Below are 27,000 nucleotides of genomic sequence, written 5' to 3' on the forward strand. Positions count from 1 at the left end.
CTCATAGAACAAAAGGTATAAGATCTCTTAAGCCTGTGTTAACCTCAGACCTTATTTTCTGCATTTATCCCAAAACCCTGTTCTTTCCCCATTCATTTTCCCCATAGGAATGGCTGAACGAACCGGATGTAACTAATTTCCGTTTTTTAGGAAATGTTTTTTAGGATTACATACAGGGTTTCCCAGACTCGGTCCTCAGGACCCCAAGGGGTTCACGTTTTGGTTTTTGCCATAGTACTAAACATCAGATTCAAATAATGTGTTAGGTTAGTGTTAGGGAAAAAAACTAAATGTGCAACTCTTAGAGTCCCGAGGACCGAGTTTGGGAAACGCTGGACTAGAAGCTGGCGAGCCCTATAATAGCACAGATTCAAAGATGAGTCCTCTATCTATCTCTATGTTTTTCCCCTCGTTTTGGGGGAGTGCATTGACATGCCGCTAGGTGGCACACTTCACACAGTAATCTCATGTTCTCACAGAAACAGGTCTAAGAAAGATGTTTGACAAAATGTAAATTTCTCATGTGATACAACAAGCAAGGAGGGAGACAAACAATATTTCATTATAAAACACTTTTAAAAGTCTTCTTCAAATTCCCTCTGCGTTCCGCTACAACCATGGCAAAGCAATTAACTTTTTGTTTTGAATACAAAGTGTTATGTTTGGGGCAAATGCAAATCACAACACAACACATAACTGAGTACCACTCTCCATATTCAAGCATAGTGGTGGCTGCGTCATGTTATGGGTATGCGTTTAATCATTAGGGACTGGGGAGCTTTTCCGGATAAAAAATAAGGAAAACTTGGTTCAGTCTGCTTTCCACCAGACACTGGAAGATTAAGTCACCTTTCAGCCGGTCAATAAACTAAAACACAAGGCCAAATCTACACTGGAGTTGCTTACCAAGAAGACAGTAAATGTTCCTGAGTGGCCGAGTTACAGTTTTGACTTAAATCTGCTTGAGAATCTATGGCAAGACCTGAAAATGGTGGTCTAGCAATGATCAACAACAAATTTCACAGCGCTTGAAGAATTTTGAAAAGAATAATGGGCAAATGTTGCACAATCCAGGTGTGGAAAGCTTTTAGAGACTTACGCAGGAAGACTCATAGCTGTAATCGCTAACATGTATTGATTCAAGGGGTTAAATACTTATCTTATCAAGATATATTAGTGTTTTATTTTACATTTTTTACAAATGTTAAAATGTTTCTTTCCACTTTGTCATTGCGGAGTATTTTGTTTAGATCGTTGACAACATTTGGATGAAGTCAAGGGGTGTGAATACTTTCTGAAGTCACTGCACTCTTAAATCTCGACCGGGTACAGCCAGAGGACTGGCCACCCCTCGGAGCCTGGTTCCTCTCTACGTTTCTTCCTACATTCCTGCCCTCTACTGAGTTTTCCCACTGTGCTTCTGCCTCTGCATTGCTTGCTCTTTGGGGTTTTAGGCTGGGTGTCTGCTGATGTAAAAAGGGCTTTATAAAAATGCATTTGATTGATTGATTCTGTGCCTAAAGTTACATTGGCCCTCCAGATTCGACAGTATTGTCAAAACAAAGACAACACTGTGGGCCACCGCAGGTCATATGCAAAACAATTAATTTAGGGCAAAGTGCAGTTGGTCAGTCTTTCATGGATGGGAACTGACAGAATAAAGGATGAGGGGAGGACAGAGGGAGGAGGCACACGGGTGCTTTTACGGAACACTGCCCCTGCTCTGAGAGTGGATATAATAGGCCTGCCTGGTGCCTTGTTTCCATGGAGCCCAGCAACCATCCATTTCAGGGTGTCAGACTGAGGAAGGCTGCAATCCCACACACTGAAGCAAACTCTCAACTCACAAAAATTCTCAAAACACACTCGAGACCACAATGTGATTGCAGAATCACCCAGTAGCAAAACATCTAACTCATGCAGAACATTTATTCTGCAGCTCCTGCTTTGTTGTCGGTTCTGCCTTCTCTCTGGAGAAGTAACTGTAAGAACTGCAAACATCCAAGGAATAAGGCATGCGAAATGGCAAGCAGGGCCAAATGGCACTTGGATTCCCAGCCGCTCTCTCTCTCTCTCTCTCTCTCTCTCTCTCTCTCTCTCTCTCTCTCTCTCTCTCTCTCTCTCTCTCTCTCTCTCTCTCTCTCTCTCTCTCACTCACACACACACACACACACACACACACACACACACACACACACACACACACACACACACACACACACACACACACACACACACACTCTCTCTCTCTCTCTGACCGTTGCTGTAAGAGCTTCATGTAAGTTAGTAGCTCTAAACCTTGCATGCAGCTCTTTGCCAGGGTATAAGAGATACTCAGAGGGCTATTGGGGAGAGGAATGTCATTGAATCAGAGGCTCACTATGAGTTCCCAGGAAGTCATTTGTGAGATGTGACACCTGAAGAAAAAAGGAGAGCTGCTTTTAAAAAAGAGAATAGCTGAATACTACAGTATACCATTAATAACGCACGGCACTAGAGCATAATGGCTTTAATGTCTTAGGAATTAAGAAGAATCAAGATTATAGAAAGGCTATGCATTCCTCCTCATTACAATATATCTTCATGTCAAAGTTCAGGCTGTATGTGTCGGTCTAGCTCTTCAGTAAATTGTTGAGGAATATTGCAGTGTACTTGCCTGTTCTCCAGCTGTGTGAGGGTCATACTGGTTTGACATGGCCTTACCCTTCTATTAGCCCGTTGCTAGGAAGCCCTGGACCTCCAGCTGATTGACTATTGGCTTTCATACAGCGTTAGGACTTAGCGAACACTAGAGTAAGTCCATATGCATATCACTGAACATCTAAAGCTTAAAGGTTAAAGTTTTTACCAGGCTCTTGCTCACCAGCAGAGCAGGGAAATATGATTGATAGCTCATCATATGAGAGGCCTATGCATCTCCTGCTGCCTCTTGATAAAGAACACCACAGGCTTGGCTCCTCTCTCAGTTTTATGTGAAAATGTATGCATGCATACGTGCCTGTGTGTGTGTGTGTGTGTGTGTGTGTGTGTGTGTGTGTGTGTGTGTGTGTGTGTGTGTGTGTGTGTGTGTGTGTGTTCTTTCTGTGTTAGTGGACCAGGAGTCTGGTTGTCTCCGGTCTTTGTTTTATCCCTAGAGGGAGGTGGAGGCAGGAGGGTTGACTGGTACTGACTTGCTACTCTTTGACTCTCTGGTTCTGTGGTCCAGATGAAAGCCCTGCCATGCACCACTCTCCTCTCTCTGGGCTCAGGGAAGCCTGATTTCACATGAGAGGGACTGGCTGGAATGCCACATGATGGCCTTTGAGGATGACTGAAGGAGCTCTGTGTTGCCTCTGCTGCTGGTGATTCACAGACGGTTGCTCCACTCTGGCTGCTGTCTCTCTGGCTGCCTGTCCCGCTGCTGTTGTCTCAGCCCTCTGTCAGCTCTCTGTTCCACTGAGGGAGCTGTAGGGGAGGACAAAGACCCACACAGAGGGACTGGACTGTCACTGTGAGGTAAATGTCTTTTCTCAGTCAGACATCTCTCTGGTGTATGACTAACTGAAGGCTGGTTGAGGCCCGTTACAGGAAGCAGACTGAGTCTGTGGGGGATTGTAGAGGGTTTTGTAGAGATGCAGTGCTCCCTCCTGCCTCCTTTAGTTAGAGTGTTGATGGAGTATAGCACAAACGCTGTATTGACTTATCCTGTAGTTGAAAAGAGTGTAATCACGCTATTTGGTAAGGTTACATAACTCAATCAGAAACGGCATCGCCTGAGAGGATGTTGCCGCGTGCAGCCAGCCAGTGAGCAGCACAGCCACAGACAGAGAAGACAGACAGCGAGGGGTGTGTGTGTGTGTGTGTGTGTGTGTGTTTATGTGTATGTGCGCAGCCACGTCCAATGAGTTGACAGCGAGGGGTGTGTGCTGTTGCCAGCTAGCACGCACACCTAGCTGTGAGGGGCTGAGACAGACATTGATCCGTTGAGGTTATGCAACGGGGTGTCCGGAATATTGCATTTCGGGCACGACAGTTGGCTGTCAATAATGTTGACATTCGGCTACAGCCTACCAGGGTGTCATGGAAACAGGGCTGAGGCAGTTAAGGAAGCCACATCAGCAGGGAGAGAGAAGATTCAGGTTTTCTTAGTGGCCATGAAGGCAGAGGAAGAGAGGAAGATACCATGGGAAGCCATTGTTACAGACAGAGGACACTAAGAAAGACCCAAGAGAACCGTGTCAAATGCTAGTCTGAGTACCTGACTTTTACTACTAATGCTTCTATGCGTGTAACAGGAAGAAGCACTGAGTGCATACAGTAGGGAAGATATGATGCTGTGCTTTACTGAAGGCTTGGCAGTGATTAGCAGAATACTGTTAGTAGCTAAACAAGAAACCGCTGACTCCTAGGCTGGTCAAATCCAGGAGGAATCCTCTTCATTGACAAACAGTCTTATGTTAGTCTGGCTGTTTGTGTCCCTCTTTCTCTCCCATGGTTTGCGTGCTTGTTTACCACAGGTAACTGTATCGCAGGTGCGGTGAGGTCAGCTAGGGAGATAGCAGTGTTCAACCATTGTCCTCTCTCTAACACTGGCCTGTGTGTTTTTATATTCCCTCAGTTACTGATCCCATCTCAGGGCCCTTCTCACCCAGACTGACTCCAGACGCCAGCCACCAAATACAGACACTCCCCCAGAAGTAACCACACACCTAGCAGCAAAGTAGAGCTTTCTCTGGTCATAACAATGCTGTGTTTACCAGTAGCCAAAGACTTACAGGGTAATGGGTTTTTATCCCACATCCACTCCCTTTATTGATGCACTTCTACTAAGTCCTTTATGTGTTCTTAAATCGATTAGCCCCACAAAGGGCTGATGGGGAGAGACTATTCATTGACCAATAGCTCTGGTCCTCTCCTCCCTATCTCCATTTTTGTAGTAATGGCTTCTGTTGACAATCTGACACAATACTGTCCCATACCTATCGTAACTAAAATAAAATATTTAGCTAGGCAAGTCAGTTCAGAACAAATTCTTATTTACAATGACGGCCTACCGAGGAACAGTGGGTTAACTGCCTTGTTCAGGGTTGGTTTGATAAGGATGTGATCTCTCTCTCATGTGTTTTATACGGTCTAGGGTTTTTACTCCCTACCGCTGCAGCACCTGTGTCTTTGAGGGTCTCATATACAATACAACTTTACTCTCCATCAAAACAGAATGTTGTATTTTTGCTGTCTGTTATTTCACTGCTATTCTCTCCCTATGCAGTGAGAGGAAGGACTAAACTGAACTGCCTAGAAGCTCACTCTGTTGCTCTACTCTCCTCTCTGCCAAGCGGAAAGTCTTAACTAGCAACAGGTTGCTTCCACAAAGCCACAGGTTCACTCACAAGCCAAGCACAGATGCACACACACACACACACACACACACACACACACACACACACACACACACACACACACACACACACACACACACACACACACACACACACACACACACACACACACACACACACACACACAGGCACACACACACACACACACACACACACACACACACACACACACACACACAAGCACACAAACAGAGCAGCGGAACTCAAGAAGCAAAACAACATTGTATCGAGCACCCTGAAAAAATGTGGTGCAACAAGTGAAATGCATTTCCTTCCTGCATAAATTAAAGATAATCCCCTGTTAAATTCTGTTAATTTATGCAAGGAGAACACAAGAAGGAGCCGTGGAGGAGCATGTTGTTGTGTGTTTAAGTCCTGCCTCCGGATTAGAGTGGAAGTATCCAAGGGTGCACATTGTGAGAAGAGGCTCTCGGCCAAACCTCCTCAGTTGACCAAACATCTAAATCAAATCAAACGCTATTTGTTGTGTACACATATTTTTCCGACGTTGTCGCAGGTGCAGCGAAATGCTTATGTTTCTAGCTCCAACAGTGCCGTAATACCTAACAATATAAAACAATACACACAAATCCCCAGAATTCAAATAAGAAATTAATAAATATCAGAACGAGCAATGTTGAGTCCATAATATAAATATATAGACAGTATGGACAGTAAATGAATAGCAAATGTGTGTACAGCAGTAGTTACAGTTGAAGTCGGAAGTTTACATACACCTTAGCCAAATAAATTTGAATTCAGTTTTCACAATTCCTGACATTTAATCCTAGTAAAAATTCCCTGTCTTAGGTCAGTTAGGTAGGATCACCACTTTATTTTAAGAATGTGAAATATCAGAATAATAGTAGAGAGAATGATTTATTTCAGCTTTTATTTCTTTCATCACATTCCCAGTGGGTCAGAAGTTTACATACACTCAATTAGTATTTGGTAGCATTGCCTTTAAATTGTTTAACTTAGGTCAAACGTTTTGGGTAGCCTTCCACAAGCTTCCCACAATAGGACCCATTCCTCCTGACAGAGCTGGTGTAACTGAGTCAGGTTTGTAGGCCTCCTTGCTCACACACACTTTTTCAGTTCTGCCAACACATTTTCTATAGGATTGAGGTCAGGGCTTTGTGATGGCCACTCCAATACCTTGACTTTGTTGTCCTTAAGCCATTTTGCCACAAGTTTGGAAGAATGCTTGGGGTCATTGTCCATTTGGAAGACCCATTTGTGACCAAGCTTTAACTTCCTGACTGATGCCTTGAGATGCTGCTTCAATATATTCACATAATTTTCCTTCCTCATGAAGCCATCTATTTTGTGAAGTGCACCAGTCCCTCCTGCAGCAAAGAACCTCCACAACATGATGTTGCCACCCCCGTGCTTCACGGTTGGGATGGTGTACTTAGGCTTGCAAGCCTCCCCCTTTTACTCCAAACATAATGATGGTCAATATGGCCAAACAGTTCTATTTTTGTTTCATCAGACCAGAAGACATTTCTCCAAAAAGTACGATCTTTGTCCCCATGTGCAGTTGGAAACTGTAGTCTGTCTTTTTTATGGCGGTTTTGGAGCAGTGGCTTCTTCCTTGCTGAGCGGCCTTTCAGGTTATGTCGATATAGGACTCATTTTACTGTTGATATAGATACTTTTGTACCTGTTTACTCCAGCATCTTCACAAGGTCCTTTGCTGTTGATCTGGGATTGATTTGCACTTTTCGCACCAAAGTACGTTCATCTCTAGGAGACAGAACACATCTCCTTCCTGAGCGGTATGACGGCTGTGTGGTCCCATGGTGTTTATACTTGCATACTATTGTTTGTACAGATGAACGCGGTACCTTCAGGCATTTGGAAATTGCTCCCAAGGATGAACCAGACTTGTGGAGGTCTACAATTTTTTTTCTGAGGTCTTGGCTGATTTCTTTTGATTTTCCTATGATGTCAAGCAAGGAGGCACTGAGTTCGAAGGTAGGCCTTGAAATACATCCACAGGTACACCTCCAATTGACTCAAATTATGTCAATTAGCCTAACAGAAGCTTCTAAAGCCATGACATAATTTTCTGGAATTTTCCAAGCTGTTTAAAGGCACAGTCACCTTAGTGTATGTAAACTTCTGACCCACTGGAATTGTTATACAGTGAGTTATAAGTGAAATAATAGTCGGTAAACAATTGTTGGAAAAATGACTTGTGTCATGCACAAAGTAGATGTCCTAACCGACTTGCCAAAACTATAGTTTGTTAACAAGAAATTTGTGGAGTGTATGTAAACGTAAGTGTATGTAAACTTCCGACTTCAACTGTATAAAGGATCAGCCTTGACTAGAATACAGTATATACATATGAAGTGTGTAAAACAGTATGTAAACATTATTAAAGTGCCCTGCGGTTGCCACTGGACCGCTGGACCATTTCAGATTGTCAGTGATGTGCACGCTGAGGAACTTGAAGCTTTTCACCATCTCCACTGCGGCGCCTTCTTAAATTCTCTCCACTGCGGCCTCCTTTGTTTAGTTGATGTTGAGGGAGAGGTTATTTTCCTGGCACCACTCCGCCAGGACCCTCACCTCCTCCCTGTAGGCCAGGGATCATCAACTAGATTCAGCCACAGGTATCATGTTTCAGGGCAGACCCAGATGCAGACAATGTCAAAGTAACAAAAGTTTATTACTAGAACAGGAGGCAGGCAAAACGACAGATCAAGGGCAGGCAGAGGTCAGTAATCCAGAACAGAGTCCAAAATGTACAGAACGGCAGGCAGTCTCGGGGTCAGGGCAGGCAGAGGTCAATAATCCAGAACAGAGTCCAAAATGTACAGAACGGCAGGCAGGCTCAGGGTCAGGGCAGGCAGAATGGTCATCCCGTGAAAACTAGAAAACAGGAACTAGAAACAGACAAGAGCAAGGGGGAAAACCCTGGTAGACTTGGATAGGGAGAGATTGAATATGTCCGTAAACACTCCAGCAAGCTGGTCTGCGTATGCTCTGAGAACGCGGCTAGGGATGCCGCCTGGACCGGAAGACTTGCGAGGGTTAACATGCTTAAATGTCTTACTCACGTCGGCCGCGGAGAATGTGAGGTCTCACATGGGGCAAAGCCAACATCCTACCCCCAGCTTCATACTCTGCAGAGGAGAAATATAATGAGACTTGAGATCTGGATTCCTATAGGAATATTTATTATTATTTATATCAATTTCACAAATATTACATTATTATTGTAACAACAATTTCACAACGGTTTATTCAGATGAATAGTGGCACAGTCGTAGGCCCTTATTATTGGTAAATGATGAAACAGCCCTACTCATCTCCCAGCTGTTATAGTAGGCCCCCAGTAGGCCCCTCTCCCAGCTGTTATAGTCGGCCCCTAGACATTATCCTGGCTTTACTTCTCCATCATGCAATTATGCTGATTGACTCTATTTTCATTTAAATCACAACTTCTTATTGTAGTTGCGTTAGGCACTAAATTGGCATTTCGTCATTGTGAGCTCACAAAAATAAAAGTTTTGCCTTCTGAATATGCACGTTTCACTTTTATCACTGGCCAGTCAGTAGCCATTTCATATCACCATTCAGAGAGTATGTTCAACAATCAGTTTTTCCCTCCCGCTGCGCCTGTGTGAGTAGTGGGCGGCGCGCATACCAAATCCCCCTCTCCATACCCAGCCAGTGTTGTACGTGAGAGAGTGGAGCCACTCCGTTTCCTCCAAGCAGAGAGCGAAAGACAGGGAGGGAAGAGAGGCAGGAGGACCGGAGCGCCGACATCGGCGGTATGAAGCGAGTGTAGCATCTTAGCGCCCGTGCCAGAAATTCAGATTGTTTAGCTACAATATTTTTTTTGCGTTTAAAATTCAGTTTGGAGCTGAATCGGAGACTATGGAACTGACTGTATCCAGAGTGCTGATTTCCATTGCGCAGCTCCTGGTTTTCTGCCAGATAGGTAAGGAAGAAGAATATTTATAGATTTTGATAAGTGCTATGATTTATGTGTGAAACGCATTATCAGCGGTTTTTACTGGAGTGTGCACAGCCGATGTGAGTAACTGGCTACTGTAGTCTCTATATTTGATGTTATTGTGCATTCACTCAACGGTGCCATATTTAACACTGGCAAACAAATAAAGACAGGGACCATGGTGAATATAAAATGTGCATCCCAAATGCCACTCCACCTGACACATCTCAGGACTGTGAATTTGGAGAAATTACACAGTTGATTCCAAGGTATGCCCTATATGATTTTTTATCATGAAGAGACTTTTAACATTTGGAGAACTTCTTCATTTTGATAGAAGCATTTCACTTGATATTTCAAGTGGACTCATTTGTAGGCTGTTAACAGAGTGTTTCTGATGGCATTTGGACATGCCATTGAGAGCCTTTAACTTGATGTTGAAAGCCTTAGTATTGATCCTTTATAAGGTTGTCTTGTCTATCTACTGTTTCCCTGGCATGAACACTGACAATAGGGTCGGTTCCGTGGATGGTCTTCTGGTCAAAGATTAGATGGAAAAGAAAGAGGAAGTGCTTTTGAGAGATTTGAGATTTGATATCTGCCATCTGCTTTTCCGTTTCTTCTAATCCCTTGGCTGAGTCATTATCTGTGATCTAAAAGAAGCATCTAAGAGATGGACAGTTTTGCTATGGGGTTTTATGGGAATTGGGAATTATGGGGGAAATTATTTGGAGGGAAAAGAAGGAGGGAGCACATCTCTAAGCCATCTGTTCCTCAATATGCCAGGCCACCATACAGGAGTTGGCTACACACACACACACACACACACACACACACACACACACACACACACACACACACACACACACACACACACACACACACACACACACACACACACACACACACACACACACACACACACACACACACACACATACATAAACAGCATAAGGCACTCATCCTGTGTCTCAGAAATAGACACATCCATCTGCATGCAAGACTATCACCAATTTGACTGTTTGGATACAATCAACACATTCACACCATGCCATATGTAAAAAAACAAAAAATAATATATATATATTTACTGTAGACTAGATTACGGTAATTAGCCTAGATATGAACAGTGCAGAACAGTACATTAGGAACTCATTGTATAGTAACAGCTGTGGTGTGTGCCAGTGTCAGGGTCAAGTTTTGAGCACGGGTAGTGGGCATGGCTAGGGTTCGTTTTCAATTCAGTGAAATGGGCAATGGATGATTGACTGAATGGAAAACGGAACTGACCCCAACCCTGATCAGGAGAGCCCAGGGAGAGTTGATAAGCAGCAGCGTGGTAATGACATAATACCCATTGATCAGAGGCAGCAGCGCTATAGGGCAGGCTCTCTTTATTTCTCTCGGGGCTGGGTGGACAGGGACAGCGTTCGTGTACGTGCGAGGCTCTGAGAGCACACAGAGTCTGTTAGTTCCACCATCAGAGAAGATCTCATCCTAACGCTGATGCTGATCAGTGGATCACTGCGGATAATGTTGGCCTGTTATGTATCTACATGAGATGGTTGTAACACCATCGATGGGCAGGGCAAGAGTGTCGTTAAACCTGAAAAAGCACCAGCATTTCGACACCCACCATGTCAGATTGTTCTGAAATTGTTTCTGTAGTTAGAAAGAGATACGATTACCATTCCTGCAACATTATTTTGTTGAAATACAATTTTATCTCTGAGAAATTAAGCTAATTACATCTGATTACATCCAAATTTGGCCATTTAAATGTATAGGACTCATATAATATTCCAAAATTATAGTACCTAACATCTGATTTGGACCAAACATTTTTCTAACAATGAGTTAGACACGAGGAATCCAAAGAAACTGTTTGAAGCCACCCACAGATCCCACACCCCAACAACGAATACATAGTATCTGACAAGTAGCATGGAGCTGCGGCTGGGAGTATTGCTTCTTCATCCTATGTAATGTATTCCCAGTGAATTTGATAATGTTTTTTCCCCTGTTTAGATAAATTATTAATTGAAGTTGTTACGTCCCATCCTACATCCTGGTATTACCAAATTCTGACCTCTAGATGGCGCTGTTCCTGCTTTTAGGCGATTTTTTAAAAATAATCCTCCCCCTCAATGTTAAAGGGATAGTTCACCCAAATTACAAAATTACAATTACAAAATTACATACTGGTTTCCTTACCCTGTAAGCAGTCTATGGACAAGGTATGACAGCAAACCATGCTTTGGTTTTGTTGTCCACTGTTCAAAATGCTGCATTTGTAGCATTTGTGACACAAATCCAATGCAAGTCAATGGTATCTATATTAGTAAATCATGCTAAAGTATCAAAAAAGTATTTTGTAGCTCAACGATGTTACTTCTAGATGATTTGGAAATGAAGCGTGAAAATGCATTGACTAACACTGACTTGCATTGGATTTGAAACAAATTTAGCATTTGAAACATCACCATCTAATGGTCAGAACCTGGTAATATCAGGATGTAGGATGGGACATAAACCGAACAACTTCAATGACTAATTTCTCTGAACAGGGGAAGAAAAAAAAGCATCACCAAATTCACTGACAATACATTACATAGAAACAATACTCAGAACCGCAACTACTTGTCAGACATAGAGAACTGATACTGTATACTCCTTGTTGGGGTGGGATTGTCGTGGGGTGTGGTGGGTCCGTGGCGGGCTTTTGACAAGTTCTTTGAATTTCTCATGTCTTACTCATTGTTTGAAAAAAGTTTGGTCCAAATCGGATGTTGAATTCATGTTGAATTGATTTGGGTGCAATCAATTAGCTTCCTTTCTTAGATATCAAGTAATATTTCAACAAAATAGTGTTGAAGGATTGCTCATATTATCTGTTTCTAACTACGTAAACGATTTCAGAACAATCTGACATGGTGGGTGTCATGGCTTGCTGAAATGACATGGAATGGCCCTAGAGTATTATTGAATGAATGTGAAGAATTGATCTTCCACACTGTTATCTCAACGGGTGTGATTGGGATGTATGAAGTAACAGCACGCGATGGTGCACTCTCAGAAAAAAAGGTGCTATCTAGAACCTACAAGGGTTCTCTGGCTGTCCCCATAGGAGAAACCTTTGAGGAACCCATTTTGGGTTCCAAGTAGAATCCAAGTAGGACCTCACAATACGATACTATCACGATACATACAGTTGAAGTCGGAAGTTTACATACACTTAGGTTGGAGTCTTTAAAACTTGTTTTTCAACCCCTCCACATATTTCTTGTTAAGAAACTATAGTTTTGGCAAGTCGGTTAGGACATCTACTATGTGCATGACACAAGTCATTTTTCTAACAATTGTTTACAGACAGATTATTTCACTTATAATTCACTGTATCACAATTCCAGTGGGTCAGAAGTTAACATACACTAAGTTGACTCTGCCTTTAAAGAGCTTGGAAAACTCCAGAAAATTATGTAATGGCTTTAGAAACTTCTGATAGGCTAATTGACATAATTTGAGTTAATTGGAGGTGTACCTGTGGATGTATTTCAAGGCCTACCTTCAAACTCAGTCCCTCTTTGCTTGACATCATGGGAAAATCAAAAGAAATCAGCCAAGACCTCAGAAAAAAATTGTAGACCTCCACAAGTCTGGTTCATCCTTTCCAAATGCCTGAAGGTACCACGTTCATCTGTACAAACAATAGTACGCAAGTATAAACACCATGGGACCACGCAGCCGTCATACTGCTCAGGAAGGAGACGCGTTCTGTCTCCTAGAGATAAACGTACTTTGGTGCGAAAAGTGCAAATCAATCCCAGAACAACAGCAAAGGACCTTGTGAAGATGCTGGCCAGAAACAGGTACAAAAGTATCTATATCAACAGTAAAACGAGTCCTATATGGACATAACCTGAAAGGCCACTTAGCAAGGAAGAAGCCACTGCTCCAAAACCGTCATAAAAAAGCCAGACTACGGTTTGCAACTGCACATGGGGACAAAGATCGTACTTTTTGGAGAAATGTCCTCTGGTCTGATGAAACAAAAATAGAACTGTTTGGCCATATTGACCATCGTTATGTTTGGAGGAAAAAGGGGGATGCTTGCTAGCTGAAGAACACCATCCCAACCGTGAAGCACGGCGGTGGCAGCATCATGTTGTGGGGGTGCTTTTCTGCAGGAGGGACTAGTGCACTTCACAAATATGTGGCATCATGAGGGAGGAAAATTATGTGGATATATTGAAGCAATATCTCAAGACATCAGTCAGGAAGTTAAAGTTTGGTTGCTAATGGGTCTTCCAAATGGACAATGACCCCAAGCATTCTTCCAAAGTTGTGGCAAAATGGCCTAAGGACAACAAAGTCAAGGTATTGGAATGGCCATCACAAAGCCCTGACCTCAATCCCATAGAAAATTATTTGTGGGTAGAACTGAAAAAGTGTGTGCGAGCAAGGAGGCCTACAAACCTGACTCAGTTACACCAGCTCTGTCAGGAGGAATGTGGGAAGCTCGTGGAAGACTACCCAAAACTTTGACCCAAATTAAACAATTTAAAGGCAATGCTAACAAATACTAATTGAGTGCATGTAAACTTCTGACCCACTGAGAATGTGATGAAAGAAATAAAAGCTGAAATAAATCATTCTCTCTAGTATTATTCTGACATTTCACATTCTTAACATAAAGTGGTGATCCTAACTGACCTAAGACAGGGAATTTCTACTCTGAATAAATGTCAGGAATTGTGAAAAACTGAGTTTAAATGTATTTGGCTGAGGTGTATGTAAACTTCGACTTCAACTGTAAGTGCCAATACGATATGTATCATGATATATCACAATTCTATATGTATTGCGACTTGATACTGAGATTTTCTGGCCGATTCAATGTTCGAAACATATTGCTCACTATATGTCTGCTACAGACGGACAACAGAGAGCCATAATAAAAACGAGTTTTGATCAGTCAGGGATATAAAAGAGCTGAAAACATGTTGGCTCACCGTTTAAAAAGAATATTGTGGCCAACCTATAGGAGGAGAAATACCGATGTTTTGGGGCTGGTACAACCGGCTAGAGATAACTAATGTTAACTACTTAGCAACAAATAAATACATCAATGTCATAGAATTAATATAATACAGTCAAAAAGAATATCACGATTCTCTACTCTAGACACCCCCCCCCCCCCTCGTTTTCTAAAACTTTGTGTCAATCAGACCTACAGAGTCTAATATAATATAATAGTATCTCTTGGCAGACATGAACAGATTGTTGATGCTCTCTTTAATAGTGAGCTGTAGCAGCAGCCTGTGTGAGACTGTAACAGTTGCAGTGTCATTTCTCTATTTTATTTCACCTTTATTTAACCCGGTAGGCCAGTTGAGAACAAGTTCTCATTTACAAGGGCGACCTGGCCAAGATAAAGCAAAGCAGTGCGACAAAAACAACAACACAGAGTTACACATGGGATAAACCAACATACAGTCAATAACACAATAGATACAATCTCTATACAGTGTGTGCAAGTGTAACTACCCTATGTGGATGTGGTGAAGGTGGGTGAGCCTGGGTGAGCCTGGGTGAGCCTGGGTGAGCCTGCTGAGTACTGTTATGGGATCCAGCATCATTAATTAGGCTAGTTTACTCCGCTCTAAACCCATGGTGTACAGATAATTGGCATTTGGCAGCATGTCCACTGCAGTTTCCTTTGAACCTTGACAGAATGTACATGGAATAAAGAAAACAAAGCCCTCGACCAGAGCACTAGATGATGAAACATAATGAAAAGCCAGAAGGACTTTTAAATATAGAATAGGAGTCTTCTACTGAATAGACACTTGCTAGTGTTGCAGACGCAAATGTGTCTGGGTCAAACCAGTAACCGATTCAACTGCAACCTGGGTTAGGATCAATTACATCCAATCATGCTCATAAATAATTACTGCTTATAAAACCTTTATTAACTGTGTATTATGATACTATTTATAATATGAGCAATTTGCCTTAATAAAGCAACGTGACCTCTTTAGAACTGTGAATGAAGCAGATCACACACCTGATGCTATAGAACCAAACGGGCCTCTTCAAATGAATGGTTCCGTTTAGAACCCAGAACCCTTTCAGAACTCTTTTCTTCCCTAGCTCTGTAAATCATGTTCCTTATCAAAGCAACGTCACCTAAAGAGACCTGTGATACAAGCAGATGATGCATAACAGAGAAGCTGCCTGTTAGCCATCAGGTTTGACTGGTTTACCCCTGGGTGCTTATGACGTCCTGTGACCCTACAACATCTGGTCATTAGTCCCACGTGTAGTTATGTCATCCTAATGCTACGTACATAATGAGGAGAGAGAGAGAGAGCCCCCTCTTCTTCTGGACGATCAAATGATCGATGTCTCTTAACGTTTGTAAAAAGACGTCCACAGGACCTCTCTCCATCTCTCTCGGTCTAATTAGATTTGTTTGCTATTTCGGGCCGTTGCTTTCACATGTTAATAAATGAGTTTAGTCTAGAGTTAAATGTCAAAGAATCACTGATATGGTTTGTCTCCTCTTCTGATTGCAATGTCGGCAGTTTGGATTAGAGGAGAGAGACAGATGAATGTCGGTCTTATCTGCTCTATAGCTATCTGTTTAGCCCTGTGTATCTGTCTCCAGAGACGGGAGTGTGTGTGGGTGTGTGGGTGTTCATGGAAACAAACATAGTGGCAGGATCTCACTTCTCCTACCGTGTTTCTGTAAGCAGGCCTTTCTCCTGTGACAGAATCCATTGTGCACATTGCATCCCGAAGTGTTCATGCTGAGTCTCTCTTCACGTTCACTCGCTCTTCTGCTTTTTCTGTCATGGTTATTCACCAGTACAGGGTGTTTCATCAGACTATAAATCTAATAGAGGATGTCAGCAGTAGTCATGGTAACATGTAATATGGTAAATTACTAGAACAAAGTGATCTGAGGGAACTGCTTGCGCCCCAGACAGTCTAATGTATGGATGGAAATAAGAGTTAGCTATGCAGTACGGGATAGGCACACGTATCTCAAGTTAAGACCCAGCTCTGTAATAAGAACAGAAGAGTTAGAGGTGATTTGGAACATGTGATTTGTCCACATCATTTGGCATCTCATCTGTCTCCCCTCCATGTCTCTCTCAAACACGGACGCATGGACGCAGACACAGACACGCACACACACCACTGTTGAGGGCCAGTGTGTGTCGTGTTCCATAGCGCTCCATGTGTAAAATGTGATTAGAACTGTAGAACCGGACGGACCTTTACGCTGCAGCTCAGAACAGAGCCGCTCTGTCCCTCTGTGCTGCCAGCACAACAAAGTCTTCATGGAAGGATGAATCTTGTTAAAAATATTTTCTTATGTGTCTCTCTTTGGGCGTCTAAAACAACTATAATTGTCTTAACATGAAGAGAAGTTAGACTCAGATTTGGATATTGCATACCGTATCATAAAGCTCTCACTTTGATTCCGAGGTGTCTTTTGATGTATCTGAAAGCAATATTATTGAATTATTCATGCCTATGCTTTATTTAAACCCTTTATTTTGTATATTTTCCGTAAATGTATTTTATCAGCGTGACATTCCTAGTCAATTGTTATGCAAGCGTACTTAGCCTATAACACTAATACACTTATTGACTATCTGAAACATTTAGTCACAGTTATTAGAGCTAGCTCCATCCCAGTCATGACTTTGATTGCGGCATATTGTCTACTTGGTCTTACTGCGAGTTGTTCCCTAGCAATACTATGCCATATGGTTCTCAGTATACCCTGCTATAGCCCAAGAGATGTCAATAATGAATGAATCATGTCTATAGGGGCGGCAGGGAGCCTAGTGGTTAGAGCGTTGGGCCAGTAACCGAAAGTTTTCTAGATCGAATCCCCGAGCTGACAAGGTAAAAATCTCTCGTTCTGCCCCTGAACAAGACAGTTAACCCACTGTTCCTAAACAGTCATTGTAAATACAAATTTGTTCTTAACTGACTTGCCTAGTTAAATAAATAAAATGAAAATATAGCAACATGCCAGTACCAGTCTATGCATTACTACCCTATTACTAACTCGTACTCATAATGTTGACATGCACAGCAAAATCAGTGGTGTACATTGAACTCTGAAAGTGTCAAATGTACACTATTATCAGTGAACATATAAGTCCCACTGTACTGGTGTTCAAATAAAACTTTTGAAAGTGTTAAAGATTTAACTATGTTGCAGTGTTCCCCAGAACTGGATTGTGGCATTTGCAAAACTCAACTGTTGAGTAATATGCAACATCTACAGTGTAAAACATAACATTTGATTTAGAGTAAACTGGGCTCCCTTTGCTTAGTGATGAGGCTGTTACACTTTCTCAGTGTCAGAAATTAAAACCTGTAGTGTTACAGTACATCATTGTGGGTGTTCTTTTAAAGCCTAATTTGCATATTTCCCAGGGTGCCTTTTCTTTTTGAGTAAATTGTAGACTTAACACCCGTAACTGTATTTCTTAGTGACAGAGACATGGTGGTTGATTTATTTCCTTTTAACAGCCTGTGGCTTTCACCAAATGAGTTCCTAGGGGAATGTTATCATTCAAATTAAACTCTGGCAATACAGTCCATATATCATAAGGCCTTAATTATTGGCCTAGTAAGTGTCCTCGTTTTACCCTAACACAGTGGCCACATCAGGCCTACAAGTCACATTTTACTGGCTTGCAAAGGGATGTATAATTTCAATTGGAATCCAGACATAGTTAGGATATCCAACAGTTGGAATTTTAATTCACCCGCAACCTGCATAGAATGACTGTGAAGAAACTTCATTCAAAAAACACACTACCTAAACCATTTCAACCGGTACAACCATTTCAGTAATGTGTGCAATAAATCTAACTAACTGATTGGATTAGTTTAGAAAAATGTACACTACCGTTCAAAAGTTTGGGGTCACTTACAAATGTCCTTGTTTTTTAAAGAAAAGCACATTTTTGGTCCATTAAAATAATATAAAATTGATCAGAAATACAGTGTAGACATTGTTAATGTTGTAAATGACTATTGTAGCTGGAAACAGCAGATTTTTAATGGAATATCTACATAGGCATACAGAGGCCCATTATCAGCAACTATCACTCCTGTGTTCCAATGGCACGTTGTGTTAGCTAATCCAAGATTATAATTTTAAAAGGCTAGTTGATCATTAGAAAACCCTTTTGCTATTATGTTAGCACAGCTGAAAACTGTTGTTCTGATTAAAGAAGCAATAAAACTGGCCTTCTTTAGTCTAGTTGAGTATCTGGAGCATCAGCATTTGACGGTTCAATTACAGGCTCAAAAAGGCCAGAAATAAAGACCTTTCTTCTCGAACTCGCCAGTCTATTCTTGTTCTGAGAAATGAAGGCTATTCCATGCGAGAAATTGCCAAGAAACTGGAGCTCTCGTACAACGCTGTGTACTACTCCCTTCACAGAACAGCGCAAACTGGCTCTAACCAGAATAGAAAGAGGAGTGGGAGGCCCCGGTGCACAACTGAGCGAGAAGACAAGTATATTAGAGTGTCTAGTTTGAGAAACAGATGCCTCACAAGTTCTCACCTGGCAACTTCATTAAATAGTACCCGCAAAACACCAGTCTCATCATCAACAGTGAAGAGGCGACTCCAGGATGCTGGCCTTCTAGGCAGAGTTGCAAAGAAAAAGCCATATCTCAGACTGGCCAATAAAAAGAAAAGATTAAGATGGGCAAAAGAACACAGGCACTGGACAGAGGAACTCTGCCTAGAAGGCCAGCATCCCGGATGCCTGACAAGAGCAAGGTTTGTCTGTGGCTGGGTGGTCTGTCACAAAGGACAGTTTTGTTTAAAGGAGAGAGACTTTAATAAGAGGCAGTGGGAGATGGTGGGTCTGGGGGAATGAGATGACTAAGGCTGGGGGGGAACCCAGGGAAAGCTGGTGGGAGAGGGGCTGCAGACTGCAGTGAAAGATGGAGGGGAACCTCAAGTGAAAGGTGGTTGCACGGGTGGGGGCAGTGAAAGATAGGGGAGTGTGTGTCCATGGCATTGGGGGAGGCAGCAAAGGATGTCAGTGTGGAAATCAGGGTGGCCAGACACCACAAGACATTATACGGTTGTCAAGGAGTCCAGTGCTGATGCTCCCAGCATGCTGATGGAACTGATGGGAAACCTGTGATGCATCTCAATACTGCCTGTCACTTCCTCTTCCCGTCTCCTTTCCTCCAGGAAGCCACATTAGACTATTGAGATGCTTATATAGCTCAGTGCTGTGATGCTGAGCAGATGAACACGGTGCATTTCACTGCACTCAGAGTGGGAGAACCGACTGGTTCTAGCATACACGCGCACACACACACGTGCACACACACACACACCATCCCCACTAACTCACATGGACACGATCCTACGTACCCAAGTAACAAATAAACACTCTACCAGTGTACACACAGTCATGACTTCAAAGTGGGACTGAGCATTTATGTCATCATCAACCACACAATCCCAGTGGGGCTGACTACAGTAAGTGCAGTGACTGTACCTGGCTCTAAAATACTGGCTCTGCGTTATGAAGCTCTCTGTTTCTCCGTTTTCTCCCGCTCTCTGTGTTCTCTCCCCTCCCCAGGGGTGTCTCTCTCTGTGCCTGATTTATTTATGAGTTCTTCTTGGGAGGAAGGATCTGAAACTTTGTGTTTATTATTTTAGGCCATCCCTCACCAGGAAACTCCCTGGCTAGCGGCTCACATTAATAACAGGCTTTTTCATGGGTTGTTTGTTCACAAATGCTGTATTTCATGGAGAGTTTTGTGGAGGGGGCAAGTAAACCCTCTCCATCGGCATTAAACTTAATCTCATTAAACAGAATTTGGAGAAAATCTACCTTGACACAGCCTTCAGAGTGCAGGACCATAGGGGAGATTGATGGGCTCTTCTTGAGTGCGATGCACAGCACACACTCATTTCTGTCAATGGATGCAGCAGAATCAGGGGAGTAGTCGTCGCAGAGGCACCGAATCTGTCACAGACAAACTCCCATGATGAATGAGCAGACCTTCCACAGGCCTATCACTGAGAACAGGACAGCTCTGTCCAGTGTCTTAAACTCAATGGTTCTGGTTAAAAACCCAGTTGTTCTCTACAAATGGTGAAGTTAAACCACACAGCAAATTCTCCAGTGTTAAATCAACACTGAGAGTGTTAAACTGAACGCTGGTCCAGTGTATATACGGGTCCACACTTTTCAGTGTTAAATTAACTCACTGCTTAGTGTAAAGCCTTGGTTTTGGTTGAGACATGGTTGCTGCATTCATCCATGTTCAGTCCTATGGCCTTCACCAAGTGAGACCCTCAGCAAATATGTTATGTCAATTCTTTAACACACTGCAACACAGGGCTAGTTTTACCTTAATGCCGTGGCCTGAAACTCATGGTTTACAGGCTACATCAGGCCTGCAAATCACATTATGCTGGCTTGTAAAGTGATGTGTAATTCCTATTGGAATCCAGCCAGAGTGGGGATATCCAACATTTGGAATTTTTATTCACACACAACCTGCATTAAGAATGACTGCTGGGTTGGGAAGGCTAAGATACAAGACTACTTAAATTATCTAAACTGGAACAACCATTTCAGTAACAGGCGCAATACGTCCACTTAACAGATTAGATTAGTTTAGAAACATTTATGTTATTTATATTTGAGTAGAATAAGATTAATTAATCAATGAATTTATATGCAAAAACAGAGATATTGAGAAAAACTATTCTAAAAATCAACCTGAAATGCAGCATGCTGGGAAATATGATAATGATGGGCGTGGTTTTGTTTTAACACTGGTTATTTGAACCAACACTGGGGGTCTTTTACACCAATGAGTGTTAATTTAATAATTACAGAGTTAATTTAACACCTGAATCAGCACAAGAAATGTTACACTAAAAATCAACTCCAGGTAACACTGTCCGATTTGCTGTGCAGCAGCACTCAACTTGATGGCGAATTAACAAATTTCCCTCTTGGGGACAATGAAGAACTGTCAATAAAAAAAAGATTTATCGTTTCCAAGAGGGATGTTTGTTCCACTGTCGTTTCACTGTCCAGTTGTTCTGAACAGTTGTTCTAACCCCCAGCTGTTCCCCTATATTACCACCTCCACAAGTAGGCTTCTAGGTCTCACGTTCCCACGGTTACCACATGTCACATGTCCTCTGACCTCCCTGCAGCAGCTGGACCATGACACATTCCCATAGGCCCTCTCAAAGACCGACACACCTCATCATGACATTGATTTATGTTGTTATATACTGTATAAGTCCCCCTGGACCAATGCAGCGTTTGACAGCGCTCAGAGGCAATATCCCCTGTTTAATTTGGGCCAAACCCTCTTCAGTCTTCCCGCTGTATGACTCCAGTGGAAGACCTGCAAGTAGAACCTGCTAGGAGAGAACACATGCTACTAATTCACTAATTCACACATGGCTTTCAGTCACAGCAGCTGTGACATGAACATGTCATGGGGTGTGGCAGGGAGGTATGTATATCTCACTTCATGTCCAACAGGTGCTCTCTAGAATGTTCTCAGTGTGTATTGATCAAAGGAAAGAATAATGATGACCATTGGCATTTGGCATCGTGGATGCACTTCTGCTCTGCTAAAGCTCTTGAAGCGTCTCACTGCACAGACTCAGAGATGGTGCCAGTCTTTCTGTCTCAGTGCCTCTTGTTTGATGTGAGTAGCATATTACTCCTGTCCCCTCACAGACGGAGGATGTGTTGTACGATCCAGATACGGGATTTCACGCCCCAGTAAACGGACCATGACCGTGGCCGTACGGTGAGTCCCTAGGGACAGTGAAGTGAACCACATGCGCTGGGCGGCTGAGCGGTTCAGTGCCAAGCCAGAGTAAAGTGAATCCTTCCTGTCTTTTAGTTTCAGTCTGAGCCAGCTTTCATCTCTCTCAGGGGTCCACTAATCGGCTATTCATTAACATTCTAGTGAGACTCTCCTCTGCTACAACAACACAGTGTACAGTACAGTCGCACACACACACCCACCATCCATCCATCCATCCATCCATGGTTATACACTGTCCTTACTCATTAGTAGAAGGCCAGGTCAGCGACTCCATGTCCTGTCTAGACTAGAGTGTTCAGGTTTGGCCTTTCTGTCATGACTGGCTCTATTGTAACAGATACACTTTTAGTTCCTGACCATGGCAGGCAGGCGCCCACTCAGTCTATCTGATCTGGGGTTAAAAGAAGAGGTCAACACTCCGTGTCCAACTAATTCACTTAATGACGGTTAGAAACCACATGGCCTTGAACCAAATAAACAGGAACATTTGAGTGTGAGTGTAAGATAGACTTAGGAGCATCATCATTAGAGCTGATAGTGACAGAGAGAAGATGGAGAGAAGGAGCGAATGAAAGAAAGAGGAGTGAGAAGGAGGGAGAAGGAGGGAAAGCCGAGAGGTTTCAGGCCAGCTTGAGTGTGACGCGTTCGTTGGTGATATAGTCGTATATGGGCCCCATCGTTAGTGCTGATGAGGACCAAAAGGAGGAGAGAAAAGGAGTGAAAGAGAGAGGAAAGGAAGGAGGGAGAGAGCCGAGAGGTTGCAGCTAGCGTTGATAATGGGCTCATTAATATCTCACTGTGAGGGATTGTAATCTAATTTGCCTCTGAGTTTTCTCTGTGACACTGAGCCTGGAGCAGGGCCAGGACACTGGATCTCAGACGGATCTGTCACAAGGGAGTGGAGGGGGGGCTGTGTGTGTGTGTGTGTGTGTGTGTGTGTGTGTGTGTGTGTGTGTGTGTGTGTGTGTGTGTGTGTGTGTGTGTGTGTGTAGTACAGATCTTTCTTTTCCCAGGTCTGTTCCCCTCTAGAAGTTATAGCATACAGTTAGTATTGTGGCATCAAACAGAGGTCAGCGGTACATGGTAAAGACCTATCCTAGATCGTGTATGCTATAGAATGGAGAGTATGTATTCATATCAATGACTGTTTCTTCAATGGTGACAATGGACATTCTCCCTTCATCCCCCCCCCCCTCTTAGTTTTTTACAGTATGGTAAAAACAATAGGATTATATGCAGCATTAGGCCTACCACGTGACAACAACATAGGATAGAAACAAAGTTGGTCATCATGACCCTTAACCTCTGACTTAACATAACAACATCAACACAGGTGGGTTAGTAACTAAGCAGTAGCTCGGTAGATACAAAGCAATGTGAGTATCAAGATTTCGAGGAAGTAAACAGTACTTTGAATTTTTCTCACTACAGATTTTGGTTCATTTTTTCACATGAACCAGTGGAAATCAATCATCCGTAACCAGTAAAACAAGTGACCAGCGGTGAGCAGTAACAGCAGCCCATGCAGTCAGAAAGAGCAGGTGTCCTGTAAAGTAAAGGATGCCATCTGACACTGATTCCAGCTAATACTCTGGAGCTCCTTCTCTGAGTGTCACACACACACACACACACACACACACACACACACACACACACACACACACCAGGCTGCCAGCTATCTGTTTCCTTTCCTACATGGCACAGAGAGCGCTATTATCCTCGGACATTACCGGGTCAGAAAGAGCGTGTCCACTGGGTAACTGAGCTATTTGAAATGGAGAGGTTTGAGTGGCGGTAAGAGGAGGGCGTAGGAGGAAGATTGTCACAGTAGTGTAAATGTCAGCAGTAGGTATAGTATAGTGCTCTTAAAGTGGACTCTGATACGGATCATTAGGCTTCCGTCCTGTTAAGATCTGTGGGATTAAATCCACTAAAGCTTAATATTCTTCATTCGATCTACACAGCGACACTCTGATAGTGTAAAACAACCCGAAGCCTCTGTGTGTGTGTGTGAGAGAGAGATATGGAGAGAGATAATGTAATGAGAGTGAAATTGGGGAGAAAGATGGAGGGGAAAGAAAAAGAGATATACAAAGAAGAGGAGGAGGCAGAAACCCATTAGAGCAGTAGATGTGTGTAAACTTTGTGCCGTAGCAGACACACACACACACAAATACACACACAAAGACACACACACACACACATACAGATTGAGCAGCCATTTTCCCTAGACCATTCAGCTCTCTCAACACTGTTGTCTCTTTCCAATAATTACTTTGGACCTTCTGAACTCTACTGAGGTGTCTCATCTCCTCCACAGCGTGTGTGTGTGTGTGTGTGTGTGTGTGTGTGTGTGTGTGTGTGTGTGTGTGTGTGTGTGTGTGTGTGTGTGTGTGTGTGTGTGTGTGTGTGTGTGTGTGTGTGTGTGTGTGTGTGTGTGTGTAGCCATTACCTTCTACTGTCTCTGTAGCAGATAGCTCACTACATCACTATGTGGATGTGGATGTGGAATGGAGAGAACAACGCGATCTCTCTGGGTGAGTCAATAAAGATGACCAGTCCTTCATCACGTTCCCATTAACCAAGCTGTTTACAGAGAACTCTGCTGGATGAGAGAGGCATGAACGAGGGATGAGAGGGGCTGGAACAATCAGCACTGTGACATGCATAGAAAGTGGGTGGAACGTGACCCTCATCAGTCACTCCAGCCAAAGGCTTGTAAACAGAGAAAAAGGGAGAAGGAGAGAGAGAGAAGTGCCCTCTATCTCGTGACTCACCACTTTTATCGTGTTTCTCACCCCTCTCTCCTGTGCCTCACCCATCTCCACAGTACCCTCTCCCCTGCCCTTGAGAAGAGAGTGAGTTTTGAGAGACACTCAACAAATGGCAGCTCAATCATTTCCCTGTAGGTAAACTAAGTGGTCGGGATGTGTCCTTTGACGTATGTCTTCATATACAATGTCATGCAGCAGGTGCTGGGGTCTCACGTGACATAGTGTGCATGTTTTTCTCAGTCAAGCGTATTCTAACTCTCTCTATTTTCCCCCTTCTCCTCTCTCTCTCTCTCTCTCTCTCTCTCGCTCTCTCTCTCTCTCTCTCCCCCTTTCTCTTATAGTGGCCTTGACAGAGGCGTACTTCAAGGCCCAGAGAAAATTCACAGACGACATCGACTGGTCCTACACAGGTCAGTACAGTTACATGAGCCGTATTCATGCCATGCGGTATTGAGGTTTCGAATTACAGTTGGGGGGGGGCTAAAATACCAATGTGAGCGTCGGTCACCCCAAGAAACTTCGGGAACCCTCAAGAGTCGATGTATAATGCAAACCCTGCAGACATTTGCCTCTACTCTGCCTCTCAGTGACAGATCAGAGCATATGGTTAGAATAGTGTCATACGGTACCTCAGCCCTGACTGGTGCACTAATGTTAAACCTGCTCAACACAACCAACGCTGCCGGTCTTTTCTCCACATGCTGACAGACATAGGGGATTAAGCTCAGTTATCCTAAGCCCTTACCAGGAGGGATTGTTCCATCAGTGAGATAGACCTGACTTGACTGGTCTAGCTTGTTCAATACTAACTGTGTTCTGGTTGAGGGAAATTGAGCGAGGGTGTTTCAATTGCTCTAAGGGCCAGTCACGTTAAAAAAAAGCTAAATACTCAGTGAAACGTATTTTCAGGCATGAAAGGCATTTTCTTTCATGTCCCGTCGTGTATATGATTTCCATCCTTCGTCCCAAATGACTTAATTTCATTACACTCTCTCTGTCAATTTGTATTCAAATAAGAAACAATTCTGCTTGCTTGGTAATAGGCGTTATACTTTACATTTTCCACTCTGCTGCTCCTAAAGTTCAGGGCCCCGTCACAACAAGTCCCAGAGAGACGGGAGAGAGACTGCAGGGCTCAAGTGTGGGTTGTGTGTGTGTGTGTGCATGTTTGTGCCTTTATTTATGCTTGCATGTGTATGCCTTTGTTCGTGCATGTGTGCATGCATGTGTGTGTGTGTGTGTGTGTGTTGTGGAGCAGATTTGTTTATCAGCCCGTGATATAACAGTAGTGAGTGTGCTGTCAGTATGAGGTACTGAGCCGTGAGGAAGAGAATTAACATGTGAAAGCGCACACCTCATTGTGAGGCACAGCGCACAGTATGGAGACAGAGAAATGGGGAAAGACAGAGAAAGAGGGAGAGAAAGAATAGAGAAAGAAACCTATGGAGAGAGAGAAACACGGAAAACGTGAAGAGGAAGTGAGAGAGAAAAAGGGAGATAAACCTTCTCGGACATTACCATATGGTAGCTAGCTTTTAAGCCTTAATGCTGGTAGCCTTTACGGAATATGCAATCCTCTTGGAATATGCAACAGCATTTGCTCAGAATGTCTTGGCTCAAGGTTGCACTCCCATTAAGTGGCTCTTTACTTTTGAGATCCATTGGTATGATTTATGTTATACTGAACATGAATTAGATTGTCAGTATTCCCCTGAGTTAGAGTACGAAATGTAATTTCTCTGTAAACATTTGAATGTCAAACAGACAGTGTGAGCTAAAGGATTTATCTTTGTACAGGCAGTCTATCACAATCACATAGGTGATAAATTGTATATAGTGAGGGAAAAAAATATTTGGTGGATTTCAACTTTGGAAACACAAACAGTAGCAGAGCACGCAAGGATACACAGTCTGAAAAACAACACATTCCACATGTTCCATATGTTCAAATATGAACACAGAACCTGACATTCAGTATACAGTGAGGGAAAAAAGTATT

At 43.0% G+C, this 27,000-nt stretch overlaps 1 protein-coding gene and 1 long non-coding RNA gene across 7 annotated transcripts in view; one reads left to right on the forward strand and one right to left on the reverse strand.

Annotated features, from left to right (window-relative positions):
- Positions 1 to 8,213: 8,213 nt before the first annotated feature.
- LOC123728225 (uncharacterized) lies at positions 8,214 to 25,232 on the reverse strand. The gene is made up of 3 exons (XR_006760116.1): positions 25,005 to 25,232; positions 24,680 to 24,829; positions 8,214 to 8,515 (listed from the first exon to the last, which is right to left on the reverse strand). It is a non-coding gene; the product is annotated as an uncharacterized lncRNA (long non-coding RNA).
- LOC106576082 (receptor-type tyrosine-protein phosphatase zeta) overlaps positions 9,056 to 27,000 on the forward strand; it is a 52,733-nt gene continuing 34,788 nt past the window's right edge. For all 6 annotated transcript variants that reach the window (XM_045699720.1, XM_045699721.1, XM_014152963.2 and 3 more), the window contains exons 1-2: positions 9,056 to 9,336; positions 25,343 to 25,411. In XM_045699720.1, coding sequence (XP_045555676.1) covers positions 9,273 to 9,336; positions 25,343 to 25,411 — 133 coding nt within the window. In that variant the 5' untranslated portion in view covers positions 9,056 to 9,272. The remainder of the gene's footprint in view (positions 9,337 to 25,342; positions 25,412 to 27,000) is intronic.

This window comes from Salmo salar, chromosome ssa17 (genome assembly GCF_905237065.1).
Source record: "Salmo salar chromosome ssa17, Ssal_v3.1, whole genome shotgun sequence".
NCBI lineage: Eukaryota > Metazoa > Chordata > Actinopteri > Salmoniformes > Salmonidae > Salmo > Salmo salar.